At 45.4% G+C, this 14,860-nt stretch overlaps 1 protein-coding gene across 10 annotated transcripts in view; it reads left to right on the plus strand.

The window, feature by feature from the left end:
* The window catches only part of FRMD4A (FERM domain containing 4A), a 609,192-nt gene that overhangs the window by 462,826 nt on the left and 131,506 nt on the right, over positions 1 to 14,860 (plus strand). For all 10 annotated transcript variants that reach the window (XM_032880949.1, XM_032880947.1, XM_032880950.1 and 7 more), the window contains one exon: positions 11,816 to 11,908. In XM_032880949.1, the coding sequence (XP_032736840.1) occupies positions 11,816 to 11,908 (93 nt within the window). The remainder of the gene's footprint in view (positions 1 to 11,815; positions 11,909 to 14,860) is intronic.

The raw sequence follows: 14,860 nt of genomic DNA on the forward strand, positions 1-14,860 counted from the left end.
TTTCACTGTCTCGGCTGAAATAGAATATAAAAATCAAAAATTTGTATCATTCATCTGATGAAAAATACATTTGTTTTCAATGGTTTTCAATTTGGCTCTATAAAGTGGCATTTTGCAACCCAGGCAAGGAATATCTTTGCTAAAATTTCAATTTCCTTCTTAATATACTGTTATCAAAAGAACACATTGAACACCTGCACAGATTCCTAGATAAGATACAAAAAGGAAGTGTTTCACAATTTTTTTCCTTTGTGTATACTCACTCCCTCTCTTTCTTTCCAAATGTTTAGAATTACAGATGCGATTTCCTAGGATATTAACAGAGAAGGGTTAAGACAGGACGGGCGTTGAGGGGGGCCATCTCCCCTCCATCAAGATGCTGCCATCGAGGCAGGACAGGCTCAGATGCAAGGACAGGAGGCGCCCACATCAGGCAGTTGGAGGGGTTGTCAGATGTACCTGTCCACGGGCGCACTTTGCCTCAGGAGTTGCAAGTTGGCAGGGTGGCCGTCTGATTTATTGTCTGAATCAGTACAGTGTGAGTAAAAGGGCAGGTAAATGAGGGCTATCTTAGATGAATTGGAACATTTGCCCTCTGAATTAGTAACATTTCAAGTGGTGGCGTGATCAGGTTGCAGGCGTGGGGAGCAGAGCTCCATCTTCCTCAGGAAAGCCGGGAGGGGCCGGGTCGGCCTCGGGATCTGGGCAGGAAGGAAAGCAGGAGAGTTGCCCTGGTCTAGAATGATCACTGTGCCTGCAAGGAGGATCAGTGAGCATGGCTGGGAGCTGGAGGACCCTGGTGGGAAGGAGCCAGCATAGAAAGAAAACAAATGCTTTAAAATAAATACACATTGCAGCTACTTTCACAAATGCAGGTGTGTTCTACCCTTTTCCCTGAGAATCACGGTTAAACCCCCTAACTTGCTAGTCATAAATTTCACTAATTAGAGGGAAACCAGAAGTTTCAATTAATCATATCCCATTGTTCACCTTGCCCGAGTATGTTTACTCTTGTAAAGATCCATGCACCCTGCATGAGCCCCAATTAGACTTCCCTTTGGAATAAACAAGAATCAAAGAAAAGGCATGTTGTCCCCGGCCAGTGAGGAAGAAATACGGCAGCTGAATTTGCACATGTGTGTCTGAACAGCACAGGCCACAAGGAATTGGCTGTAAGGTAGAAAGTTACTTTCTGGGGCACCTTGTGGCTCAGTCGGTGAGGTGTCTGACCCAGTCTGAGCTCAGGTCTTCATCTCAGGGTCATGAGTTCGAGCCCCACCTTGGGGTCCGTGCTGGTGTAGAACCTACTTAAAAACAAAAAAACAAGGACGCCTGGGTGGCTCAGTGGGTTAAGCATCTGCCTTTGGCTCAGGTCATGATCCCAGGGTCCTGGGATTGAGTCCCTCGTCGGACTCCTTTCTCAGCGGGGAGCCTGCTTCTCCCTCTCCCTCTGCCTGTCACTCCCCCTGCTTGTGCACGCATGCTCTCTCTCCAACAAATGAATACATAAAATCTTTAAAAACAAAATAAAACCAGAAGACCCAGCCTGTGTGCTGTGGGTTTTAGTGCTCCTGGTTCTCTGGGCTGGTCAGGAAAGCGTGGGGGCAAGTCACGGGGAGGATGTGAGCCATCCTCTGGCAGAATGCAGGGAGAGCAAGGCCACCACCATCCCCTTCACCCCAGTCTGCCAGGAGGATCCGTCCAGCAAGTGTCAGAGTGGCAGGCAGCTGGTGGGAGCTCAGTGGGCAAGGGCTGCAGCTGCCAGATGGGCCTGACTCATGGTGACCTGGCTAGTGTCAGGGGCCCCGTGGAAAACCAGGGCCCCCAAGGGACTAGGCCAAGGAGACAGAAACAAAGGGGTGGCCATGACTCAGGGCACAATCAGTTGTGGCCTGACAACACCTGGGGCCAACAGATGTTGGCCGACGGACTTGTGGGTCATCTGAACTTCCCTCCTTTTCCTGGTAGGAGGGAGAGAGGAGGACAGCTGCCACCATGAACTTGTGCCTGCAGCTGAGTCCCGGCCTAGGTCGGTGGTCGTGTGTCAGTGAGTACTTGGCCTTGTGACAGGCGCCTCTGGCCCCCACTCCTAGGTACTGCTGGACTCATATAGAATCTTTAATTTTATTTTTTTAAGGTTTTGTTTGTTTATTTGAGAGAGAGACAAGCATGAGCAGAGGGAAGATTCAGAATGACAGGGAGAAGCAGGGAGCCCAAGGCAGGACTTGATCCCAGGACTCCTGGATCATGACCCAAGCCAAAGGCAGACGCTTAACTGACTGAACCACCCGGGCATCCCCAACATGGAATTTTTAAATAACCCTGTGTCCAAATTGTGCGTGTGTGCTACGATGTGGAGTGTGTGTGTGTGTGTGTGTGTGTGACTTATGCAGGTGCAACACCGTACCTCCTAAAATGAAATTGAAGTTCCATCTTTCATTATAGCCCATGGTATATACTTTGTGCATTTGCATATTTCCTAATGCAGATCAAACAAGACTAACATTTGGACAGGGCTCGTGAGCTGTAAAATACCAGGCAAGTGTAAGATCCCACCAGCAGTATTATGATTCCTTATGATAGACCAGAAGACTTCAAGGCCATTGATGGCCAGCATGGCCTTTCATATTAACTGCTGTTGATGGCATTTTGTAGGATCTGGATGGGGCTGGAGATGAAGTCTATAAAAGCAAATGGAAGACAGGAAGTTGGAAGTTTCTCTAAGCTTCTCTCACACCATCAGGTTATATTCTTTAATAAAGTGCCTAAATGCACCAGACATGACTTTGAGCCCCAGGATATTTAATATCATTGACTAATCCACAGTTTTGTGGCATTAGTACTAGCTTCGCCTTTTAACTTCACTTTTTAACTTTTTATTTTGAAATAATTAAACTCACAAGAGTTGACAAAAAGAGTGTAGAGTTTCCATACACCCTCCACCCAGCTTCCCTGATTGTTACAGTTTACAAAGTGTGTGACATTTTTCAGAACTGAGAGATTAACATGGAACTAGTCAACTTTGATATTATTGGTATGAAACTATAGACTTTGTTTAAGTTATACCAGTTTTTCCACAAATGCCTCTTTTTTTTTCTGTTCCGAGATCCAGTTGAATTTAGCCCTCTCTTATTTTTAGTAACTAATACAAAGAGACATCAGTGGTCATCTGTAGATGGTCTGAATGCTGGCGGTCCCTGCAAAAATGACATTTTGGCAGCCTTTAAAACATTCTGAAGCAAAATGGGAGCCCAGTATAAATTTGATCTTAAAATAATTGTGCTTTGCTAGAGTTGCGGTTCTCAGCCTTGACCGCACGCTGGCGTCACTAAGACATTTTATAAAATACCAGTGCCTGGGACGTACCCCCCGAATTCTGATTTATTTGGTCTGGTGGTGGCCTGAACATCAAGATCTTTCAAAGGCCCCCGACAGATTGTAACATGTAGCCGAGTTTGAAAACCCCTGTTCTAGGGGCGCCTGGGTGGCTCAGTGGGTTAAAGCCTCTGCCTTCGACTCAGGTCGTGATCCCAGGATCCTTGGATCGAGCCCCGCGTCGGGCTCTCTGCTCAGCGGGGAGCCTGCTTCCTCCTCTCTCTCTGCCTGCCTCTCTGCCTACTTGTGATCTCTGTCTGTTAAATAAATAAATAAAATCTTAAAAAAAAAAAAAAAAAAGAAAACCCCTGTTCTAGAGGGAGAAGGGAAAGTTGGAGTAAATTTCTTCTGCCTCCTCCCTGAGATCCAAGAAGAGAAGCTGAGTTCACTCAAACTTTGAGTATTTGGGGCCAGACATCACCAGTTATGTCATGACACATGCTGGAGACTTGCACAGTTAGAAATTGTCTCCGTTCCAGGGAGAATCAGGAAACCTGATGTTTGAGGACCAGCTCACATTCAGTGTTTCCATGAGCCATACGCTATAACTGAAATTTTCAGTCCTTGGCTCCCATCATTTAAGGAAAGTTATTTGTACATTTTATTTTTGAGAAATTTCCATGGACTATTTGGTTTTAACACCCAAGTTTTGTTTTGTTTTGTTTTCAGAGCCCATGCTTCTGGTTGCATAATTTAAATCAGTAAAGCCCTGTTTGCAGTTATCTGATCTATTCTCCATCATCATTTTGTTTTCTCTGTTTGGGTTTTTCTTTTTTTTTTTTTTTTAAGATTTTATTTATTTATTTGACAGAGAGAACACAAGCAGGGGGGAGCAGAAGAGGGAGAGGGAGAAGCAGGATCTCTGCTGAGCAGAGAGCCCAATGTGGGATTTGATCCCAGCACCCTGGGATCTTGACCTGATCCAAAAGCAGATGCTTAACCAACTGAGCCACCCTGACACCCCTGTTTGGGTTTCTTTTTCAAGGAAAATTCTTTATTGAGGTGTAATTGATACACGAAGAACCATGCATATTTCATGTGTACAATTCAATGAATTTAGACATATGCAAACACCCTTCACAGCCAGGTGTGTATAGTTAAGTTTTAAGTTTTTAACTGTTGACAGAAGATCCCATCATCAAAAGCTCTACATAATTTTTATCCTAGGGGTGCCTGACTGGGCTCAGTAGGTAGAGACTGTGACTCTTGATCTAAGGTTCGAGAATTCAAACCCCACATTGGGTGTAGAGCCTACTTAAAAAAGTAACAGTAGGGGCACCTGGGTGTCATAGATAGTTAAGCATCCGATTCTTGGTTTTGGCTCTGGTTGTGGTCCCAGAGTCCCAAGTTCAAGCTGTGTGTCAGGCTCTGCACTCAGCGTGGAATCTTCTTATGACTTTCTCTCCCTCTCCCTCCTCCCATCCTCCCTGCACTCATGCACATGCCCGCTCTCTCGCTCTCTCTCTCTCTCTCTCTCAAATAAATAAATAAATCTTTAAAATAATAATGAAAAAAATAGGGGCGTCTGGGTGGCACAGTTGATTGAGCATCTTTTCTCTTGATTTAGGCTCAGGTCGTGATCTCATGGTCGTGGGCTTAAGCTCCACATTGGGCTCTGTGCTCCGTGTGGAGTCAGCTTAAGATTCTCACTCCCTCTCCTTTTCCCCCTCCCTCTCATGCTCTCTCTCTCTCTCTCTCTAAAATAAATAATCTTTAAAGATAGTAATAATAATAAAATTTTAAAATAACTTTTAGTCTATTTAACAGAAATAGTCAAACACACCCCAAGTTGAAGTAATGATTTTCATTGTGTATTTAGATTTTAATTTGAATCTCTATGAAAAGTGTTCAGAATTGTGTGTCAGATGCTGTAAATGAATCTTTTTATGTAATGAAAACCTCAAAGACGTATTCAGAAAGCTGAGGGAGGAAGAAACGTGTTGAGCCATCATTGAATATTTTAAAAGCCAGGTACAGCTAGAATGTATTTTCACATACTAATTAAGAAAATGACTAGTTCTTAACCTCTTATTTAATCACAGAACCCTTTGAAATTTGTTAACAAGTTACATTCCATCACCTCCACCAAAATTTACACACATAATAATTTATGCTCAAGTTTTAGAGGGTTCACAGATACGTGAAACCAGAATCCTGGGATAAGAGCCAATTAAGGATTTTTTTTTTTTTTTTAACAACATGCTATGTTTCCATTGATCACATCATTGATTGGTACTCTTTGCAGTTTGATTCATCCAAATAACTTAGGTCCCAAATGCCTTGTTGTACTGGAAGTGCCTCAGCGGTCCTGTGCTGGGACAGTGGGGAGAACCTTCTGGGTCCTTGCTCCCCTCAAGGAGAAGGATGACCAGCATTGGTGGAGGCATCTGAGAAGGGTTTAGGTGGTGAACATTCCCAGCCTCAAGCTTATCTACAATCTGAAAATAACATAGAAAAGCAGTTTTCCCCTTGCAGAAGAAATAGCAGGAAGATACAGTGCTGAGAAAGTAGTTTTAGAAATAGTTTGGGATTTCCATTCAGGAAATGCTGTGTACCAGGAGACGGGGGAGAAAAATCAATGCCAAGACCTCCATGCCTGGCTTGTAACTGCTGCTCGTGAGAACGTGGCATTCGGCTCCCAGCGCTACCTCGGAGACAGCCGTGTAGACATCCAGACATATGGCAAACCACAGTGCCTTCCATTTAGGGACGGCAGAAGGGTTCTAGAGCTCTTCCTGTGTGCAGCTGAGATAAATAAAAAAGAATGGGGTGATCTGAGGAGGTCTGAGGAATCCCTGTCTTCTGACATTTACATTCCCAGTGCCAGCAGGACAGTGGTACTCAGATCCTGGGGTCAGTAAGCAGTGAATTCTCCCCAAATGTGGAGACTGTTTAGGGCAGGAGCTGTGTCTCTGCGTGGATGGCTGTCATTACACCAGCAGTATTGATCGATGGAGTGTATTTGAAGCTGATGGATTTGTTCGGGAGCCACGGTTTACTTAGCATCCACTGTTAAGCCCTGGAAATAGAGAGATGGCTAGCTTTGACCCCTGTAGGGCTTGCATTTTTAGTTTAGAAGGTAAATAAATGGATACAGTGTAGGAGGTGCTACAAATGAAAATTCAGAACAACCTTAAGAGAACATAGTGGAGCAAACAGTTCCTCCACAAATAAAAAATTAAAGCCATAATAAAGTCAGTGGGACTGAAGAGCCATCTGTTTTCCTTGATACTCACCTTTCTCTGTCTGTCTCCTTCTCCGTCTCTCTCTCTCACACACACGCTCACTCACATACTTGAAGGCCACTGTTTGAGAGTTTCTAGCTAAATTACGACCCCTGAGCTATCCTTGATGAGCCCACGTATTTCCAACTAAGGACATGAACTAGCTAAACATTCTTCCCTTTGAGAAGCACTCTGCCCACCCCCACGCCCCCCAGTCCAGTGACATCCATATGCATTTCATGCTCTTGCTTTGGCTTTCTTTGGAAACTCATTCCATAGATAATAACCTATCTGCGGTAAAAACCTCTAAAAGGCACAAGGCACAGCATATTGTTCTCCCTCAGGGGTCCAAGCAGCTTATCAGATGCCTCTACCCTCTGGTAGCTCCCCATAAACAAAGCTCTCCTTAGGGCCATCTCTATTGAAGGTGCCAACGCTCGAACCAAAAATCTATTTGTATTATATGTAGAAGCAAAAAGCAATCTGTTAAGTAAATGCATCCAATTTCTGCTGCCCGGAAGCAATTGCATATTTATTCCCGGCCCAACAGTTTGACCTATCGCCACCATAAAGCAAATGAGTGTTATCTCGCTCAGCTTTAAAGATAGTTATCGGTCAAGCAGTAACACAAATACTCTGAGTGTCGGCTGGGGCATTTTTTTTTTATTTTTTGCTTTGTTATTGGTAAATGCACCGAGGTGAAATCTCAAATGAAAAATCAATGAGAATAATGAAAACCGAGCTATCAGACATCTCTTAGTTACACTGAATAGAGAAAATGCTCCTTTGATCTATTCATTCCCCATCCCACCCTAACTTAAAGGGAAAAAAAAAGTATTTGAGGAGGGTCTTGGTGCTGGGACTGTGGGATGTGATGCAGGGAAGGAAGCGGTGAGGAACTCTTGGTGCCATTAACTGTCACAAATGTGACTTGGAACCACATACAAGGAGCGGACAATATTTTAACAAGCCCACAGTACTGGAGTTTCCAGGGTACTGGACTTTCCAGTTGGCATTTCAATCCATCTCTTAGCTTTTGCCCAAATATAAGGCAGTTATCATAAGAGACCTTGGATGAGTCACTTGTCCCTTTGGTCTTTGCCTTAGTGAGCAGCCTGTGGTGAAGAGATTTTTGCAGGCACGTAAAATGGAGCGAAATGGAGGGGGCCGCTTCCTTCTGCCCAAGGGCCTCAGGACTCTGGGGTCCACCTGTCCGTGGCTGTCAGAACCCTGTGCGTGGGTGTGCGTCCTGCCATTGCCCACATCCCTCAGCTGGGGGTTCAGGAGTCAAGCAGAGGAAGTGGAGAAAGGAAATTCATTCTTCTCGGACGCTGGCTGTTCAGTCTGGGGTGATTCTGGCCTCCTGCTTCCTGATTGTGTTCTTAGTGTCTGACTATTTCAGTGCTTGGTAAATGCTAAACTGATAATATGGCGCCAATAAGGAATTTCCAATTAAATAAATATATTATGAAACTGTCATTCTTTAAAAAATTGTTTTTATTTTTATTTATTTATTTTAAAGGTTGATTGATTGATTGATTTCCTGCAGGGGTGGAGGGAGAGGGAGACACTCAAGCAGACTCCATGCTGAGCACAGAGCCCAACACAGGGCTCAAACTCATGACCCTGAGATCACAACCTAAGCTGAAACCAAGAGTCAGACAGTTAAATTATTGTACCACCCAGGTGCCCATCTTTAAAAAAATTTTAACAGGAAATGAAATTCTGTAGAGAGGTAATCTATTCCTCTTGTTGTCTTCTGCTCACATGGATGAAGTAGGGCAGAGCACCCTGAACAGAGTGGCATCCAAGGGACACCTATGTCTGTGTCCTTTCATATGTAATGTCCCCACCTAGAGGTTCTTCACCAAATGGATCATGGCCCACCTTCACCCCCCTGCCCCCGCCAAGGCCAGGTTGAATCCCAAGCAGTTGGTGTGGTCAGTAATGTTGGGCCATTGGACTGCACTGTGGATTTCTCTTGTGATAATCATAAAAAGGTTCTTCCTGACAGACCCTTTATCACAAATTATTGTCAGGCAAGATATTAAAATTTAGATTAATATTTAAATCTGCTTAGTCATTGGATGGATTGCTGTTCCGAGTTTTCTCAAGATTTTCTGAACCCGAAGAAAAGGCTCTGGGAGATTTTGGACATTTTCAGAGACAAGAAGAGCGTGACTGTAACTTACGATCCAGCACTTAGGGCTAACATTTGTGTTAATACCTTCCACTTGATCAAACATACACATTTTACCTTATGAATCAGGTCTCTGTTTTTCAGATGTAAAGGGTCTACTGGGGATACAGAAAGCATACACAGAGGAGCTTCCACAGATGGTGGGGTGGGAGTATGGGAGCAGGTGTGCCTGGGGTGGGCACCATGAGGGTCCAGAGAGGAACCCAGCCCAGGCTGCTTTGTGGTGTGGGAAGGTAGTCAAGGAGCGCTTTCTGGAAGAAATACAGGAAAGCCAGGTCTTGAAGGATGGGCCAGGCTACACTCGGTAAAGAAGGAAGGGAAGGGCATTCTAGGCAGAGAGATGAGCTCAGGCACAGAGGTCTGAAGCAGTATGACCCTGTGGGGCAGTCTCAGCATTTCCGGTACAGCCAGAGACCAAGTTGGCACTGAGGTCTTCTGCTTCCAGATCCCATTCTTCTAGTTGGATGGGAATTTATCATACCTTTCTGGAAGAAAGTGATCTAGTCATTTTATTTAGAAATCTTTTTTTCCCATTATTTTTTATCCTTACTATATTCAGAGAAGAATAACCAAACATGAAAGATAAAGTTAATAGAAAAAAAAATGTTTCTCTACATGTAGATCCTTAGGAGGAGGAAAAAGAGAAGTTCCTCAGGTGGATGCTCTTCAGAAGCAGATTCAAATACCATCTCTAGAGCCACAGCTGTGGGCTTCACTGAAAGAGAGATTTTGTGTAAAAGGTGCAGCTTGAATGAGCCCTCAAGTGGAGATGGAAACCTCTAGCATGTTTTCTGTCTTGCATTTGTTGGAGGCAAGCATGTGCTTGGAGGAGCAGACATTCTAATGCAGCGAGTCAGACAACTTTTGTCTCCCATTGTCCACAGAGCTAGTGCCAGCCTTTCACATGTTGCATATATGTTATGAACATGTTACCCAACATCGGGCACCTGAGGAGACTTCGTGGATCAGTTGTGTCTGTTCAACATGAGCTTCCTGAGTAAAGGTGATTATAGGACTGAGTTCTCCAGGCTCCTGGACCAAAACTGGGTCAGAAGAGGAGAAGAAAAGATAGACGCCCTCTCCTCATACCTATCCCATGGCTCTGCCTCACTCTGCAAAGACCACTCTCCTCACTCGTGGCCTCCCAGGCCCTAGCAGCTGGTCCCTGCCCTCTACAACCTCATCCCTTTCTACTCACACAACATCAATATGCCAGGGCATACCTCAGGGCCTTTGCACATGCTGGCTACACTGTTTGGAACATAGCCCCTCTCTCTTTGCTAAGTTAACTCTTACTGTTCTTCAAATCTCAAACACCAGGCAGTACTTCTCAGACCCCAGCTCAGGTCCTTACGTGTTCTCATTTCTCATGGTCCTTGTACCATAGGTGTGAGGTCCTAATACCATTCTGATTAGTAATCCTGCCATTAATTGCAGGAATAGTGGCTGAGTGTCTGTCTCCCTACAAGACCATCAGCTCAAGGGGAATCAGGATGGTGTCTATTTTGTACACCGCTGCATCTCCAGACCCTTTCTCTGAGAAAACGATTAATTAATATTTATAAAAGGAAAGAAGAGAGGGAAGGAAGAAACACACAAGCCACTCCATTTGTGTATCAAAGGTCTCTGTGGTTCACTGTTTAAAATAGCTTTGACGTTGGGGCGCCTGGGTGGCTCAGTGGGTTAAGCCGCTGCCTTCAGCTCAGGTCATGATCTCAGGGTCCTGGGATCGAGTCCCGCATCGGGCTCTCTGCTCAGCAGGGAGCCTGCTTCCCTCTCTCTCTCTCTCTCTGTCTGCCTCTCCATCTACTTGTGATCTCTCTCTGTCAAATAAATAAATAAAATCTTTAAAAAAAAATAAAATAGCTTTGACGAGGTATAATTAACATACAATAAACACTCGTTAAAGAGTACAGTTTGATGAGTTTTGACATGTGTCTACACACATGAAACCATCACTAACCATCAAGATAATGAACATATCCAACATTCCCGAAAGTTTCCTCTTGCCCCGTTGAAAGCCCTCCCTTGCACCCACCCCCCCAGGGCAACCACCAATGAGCCCTGTCAGTATAGATCAGTTTGCACCTTCTGCAGTTTTTTTTTTTTAAAGATTTTATTTATTTATTTGACAGAGAGAGATCACAAGTAGGCAGAGAGGCAGGCAGAGAGGGGGAAGCAGGCTCCCTGCCAAGCATGACCTGAGCTGAAGGCAGAGGCTTAACCCACTGAGCCGCCCAGGTGCCCCACCTTCTGCAGTTTATATAGATGAAATCCTACAGACTGTCCTCTTTGTCTGGCATCTTTCACTCAGTAATTACTCTGAGATTCATGCATGTGGGTGTACGTATCAATAGCTTACTGGCTTTATTGGGTCATAGTATTCTGCTCTATAACTACATCGTGCTCATTCCCCCATTGATTAAACACTTGGCTTGTTCCAAGTTTTGAGCTGTTAAAGTGTCTTTGCACATCTGTGTGTAAAAAAGTCTTGGCACAGACATAGCTTTCATTCCTCTCAGGTAAATATCTAGGCGTAGAATGTCTGGGTCCATGATGCATGTAAGTTTAAATTTTTGAGAAACTGTCTGTGATTCACTTTTCACCCCGTCTGCTTCCAGCAAGATGTTGTGAAGATTGCTAACATTTCTAAAGTGGGTTTTGCGTCCTTCGGGGAAAAAAGGCATCCAGGAAGGTGGTGATAAGGGAATTCAGGATGAGAGAGAATGATTCCGTTTTAAGTTGAACACAGTCTAGGAAGTGGATAGCAGGTCGTGAACCCCACACTTCCTGATTGCCGTTCGCCTCCTTCATGTCACACGGTATCTGCCGCTGATTCAGTGTCCCCCCTCCCCCCCACCCTGGTAATGCCCTGAGGTTCTTCAAATACTGGAGTGAGGTGGAGGGCCACATTGATCTGTGATCCAGCACGTTCTGCTGCACACATGCCGCACACATGCCTTCATCACAGATGCAAACTCCGGAGTCCTAACCCATCTGTCTCTCTTCTCCTCAGGGGACACTTAAATTGGCTTCAGCTAGATCGAAGAGTATTGGAACATGACTTCCCCAAAAAGTCCGGACCGGTGGTTTTATATTTCTGTGTCAGGTATGTATACCTCATGTCCATCCTTCTGCTGCTGCTTCTTTGTCAAGAAAGGCCTGGGAGGGCAGCATGATTAAAGGAGAGGGAAATCAAGTTTGTTGCCATCTACTGCCAATGACAGAGGTCATGGTAGAGCTGCATTCCTAGTAGACGAAATCCGAGGGTGTGAGTGTCCAAGGTGTGTCAGTGTATGTGCACAAACATGCGTGTTTGTGCTCTTGCACAGGACGCTTGGGTGGAATTAAGAGCCCCCTTTTTTGCTTTTTTGGGGGGCATATTTCTCAAACTAAACTTGGTCTCTTACAGTAACACAAACCCTGGGGTTATTATTATTATTGGTGGTGGTAGTCATTTGGAACTACATCACAAATGTCTGTGTCGTCTTTCCTTTTTTTTTTTTTTAAGATTTTATTTATTTGAAAGAGAGTAAGAGCACAAGTGAGGGGAGGGGCCGAGATAGAGGGAAAAGCAGACCCCCCACTGAGCAGGGAGCCCAACATAGGCCTCGATTCCAGCATCGTGGGATCATGACCTGAGCTTAAGGCAGGTGCTCAACCTACTGAGCCACCCAGGCAACCCTGTGTCTTCTTTCCTTTTATCACAAGTGGCACTTGGCCTCTTGAAATTTGCCTATTTTATCTTATCCCAAATAGGAATAGTTGAAGTGCAGCAACAAACCATAGGTCACGGGGTTGCCCAGTAAGGGAGGATATGGCGTAATAAAATACCAGAAACGATGTGCATTTTCTGGTCACTAATCTATTATAAGAAGTTTTATTTTGTGACTGCAGAGAATATAATTTGCTTCTCGCGGTTAACATTTGCAAACATGAAGTCAGCCAGACTTACACTTTCATTTGCAGAAAGTTTTGGCAAGGCAGAGAGGGGGGTCATGTCTTGGGTTCACAGGCAAAGCCTGGATCTGTGCGTCCAGATCCAGCAGCTCCTGGAGCCCTTGGTTCTTGGAGCCACCAGTCTGTGTCTGTGCAGAACCGTCAATGTGCACAACTGCAGGGGCATTTAGGCTCGAATGCCTCCGTCTTCCAGTGGACACCAGCACTCATACCCAATACACACACCCTGTCCTTTTTTTAAAATATGTTAACAAGTTCAGTGGGGCACCTGGGTGGCTCAGTCAATTACGTGTCTGCCTTCGTCTCAGTCATGATCCGGGGGTCTTGGCATTGAGTTCTGCATTCGGCTCCCTGCTCAGCAGGAAGCCTGCTTCTTCCTCTCCTCCTGTCCCCCTACCCTACACATGCTCTCTCTCTCTCTCTCTCTCTCAAATAAATAAATAAAATCTTTACGAAATACATGTTAACAAGTTCAAGAACAGGACAAACAATTAATAGATCAGTTTTTCCGAGGGAACATCATCAGGAATGCAGTTTTAATCGTAGCCATCCTGATACCATGGAAAGCATCAGAGAGCCTATCTGAGAATTAAAGGGTCTATTTCCCAGGCCGGAGTATGTATCTTCACCCCTGCTAGTGGAGCAGATCTAAACTTGCATTTAATGCCCTTTTTATTTGTTTCAGAGCAGCAAACCTATCAGAGCTAATCTTAGCCATTTCCATTACTGATGGGCATGATCTTGATGTCACGGTCTCTTTAATGGTGGCTCAATTTTCTCAGATAAATGGGAAAGTAACTGGTAAAGGAGAGTTCACAATTCCACCGGGGGGGGGGGGGGGTGGCAGCATCCAGCAAGGCTCAGTTGAATTTAAGCGTTTCATTAACCTGTAATCAAAGGTGGCTGAGTCCACTTGCCATACATCAGGAGCTCCCCTCCTTCCTGCTGCTTTTCACCAACATTAATCAAGAAGAGAAGATTCTGGGCTGGTTGTATATTAGCTGCTTTTTGCAAGGGCCTGTTATGAGCTGAGTTACTGGTGGGCTTCGGGAACTGAGCCTTGGAAGAAAGCTTGGGTCACCCTGAGATTGTCACTGAGGATTTGCAGGCCATTCCAAGTCGCTCCTGACTTCTCTCTGTGACGCCAGATACAATGAGGAGAGCTGCAGAAGTAGATCCCATGCTCACAATATGGAGAACCAGGAATGAATGCTTCTGCCATCCACCACCCATTTTCCTAGGTGGCTGCAGCCAGCACTTGGGAGGACACACCCAGGGAAAAACTCTCCCGGGCCACGTTTGGGGACAGACCCCAGCAGAATATTATCACCAGGTGGAGTTCCTTCTGTAGCTCATCACAAAAGCTGCTCTTTCGGCAGAGCCTTGGGTTTCTATGTCTAGTCTTGGCCCACCTGAGTGCCTCTAACTCTGCAGCTCCAAAGCCAGTCTTAGCATCTTGACCTCTCCAGGCCTTCTGTGGTTCCTCAAATCTGTGACATCATTATCCATTCAGTCCCGTAGGCTTCAAACTTGAAGTCTTTCCTCTTCCTCAGATTCTTAGGTGCATGAATTCTCTGCGGCTACTTCCACCTTCTGCCCTCTCTGCCTGTCTCCCCATCATCTGTCACTTGAACTATTGCCGCCACCTCCTAGGATGGGTGTCCCCTTGGCACCCATCACAGAAGAGCCTGGCTCCCAGACCCCACTCTCCCAAGTCCCCACTTTGCCGCCAGCTGTGCAACACAGAAGCAAAACACCAAGTGTCTGTTTTCTCCAAGAGAGGATGCTGATGCTGGCATGTAGGCCAGTTACACATTTTTTACCTTGGTGCCTGGGCAGAATTCCTAACTTATACCTGGGTACCTTTCCAGGGGTGCCCTCAGGCTATTTTCTCCAAAGGAATGGCTGGACGAATTATCTTTATAAAGGACTCAGACCTTGGACGATCCCGGGGTCCATTGAGGAGCCCCCATCTGGCTGGGCAATTCCCCCGTGTGCCCGCTGATCTTTCTCTTTTCTCAATGAGAGCGTGGTGGCCGGAACAGCCCCGGCCCAGCCAGCAGCCCACGTGCGTGCCTACAAGCAGTATCTCTAGCCGCTC

Source organism: Lontra canadensis, unplaced genomic scaffold (assembly GCF_010015895.1).
Source record: "Lontra canadensis isolate GAN:19392208 unplaced genomic scaffold, GSC_riverotter_1.0 scaffold72, whole genome shotgun sequence".
Lineage (NCBI taxonomy): Eukaryota > Metazoa > Chordata > Mammalia > Carnivora > Mustelidae > Lontra > Lontra canadensis.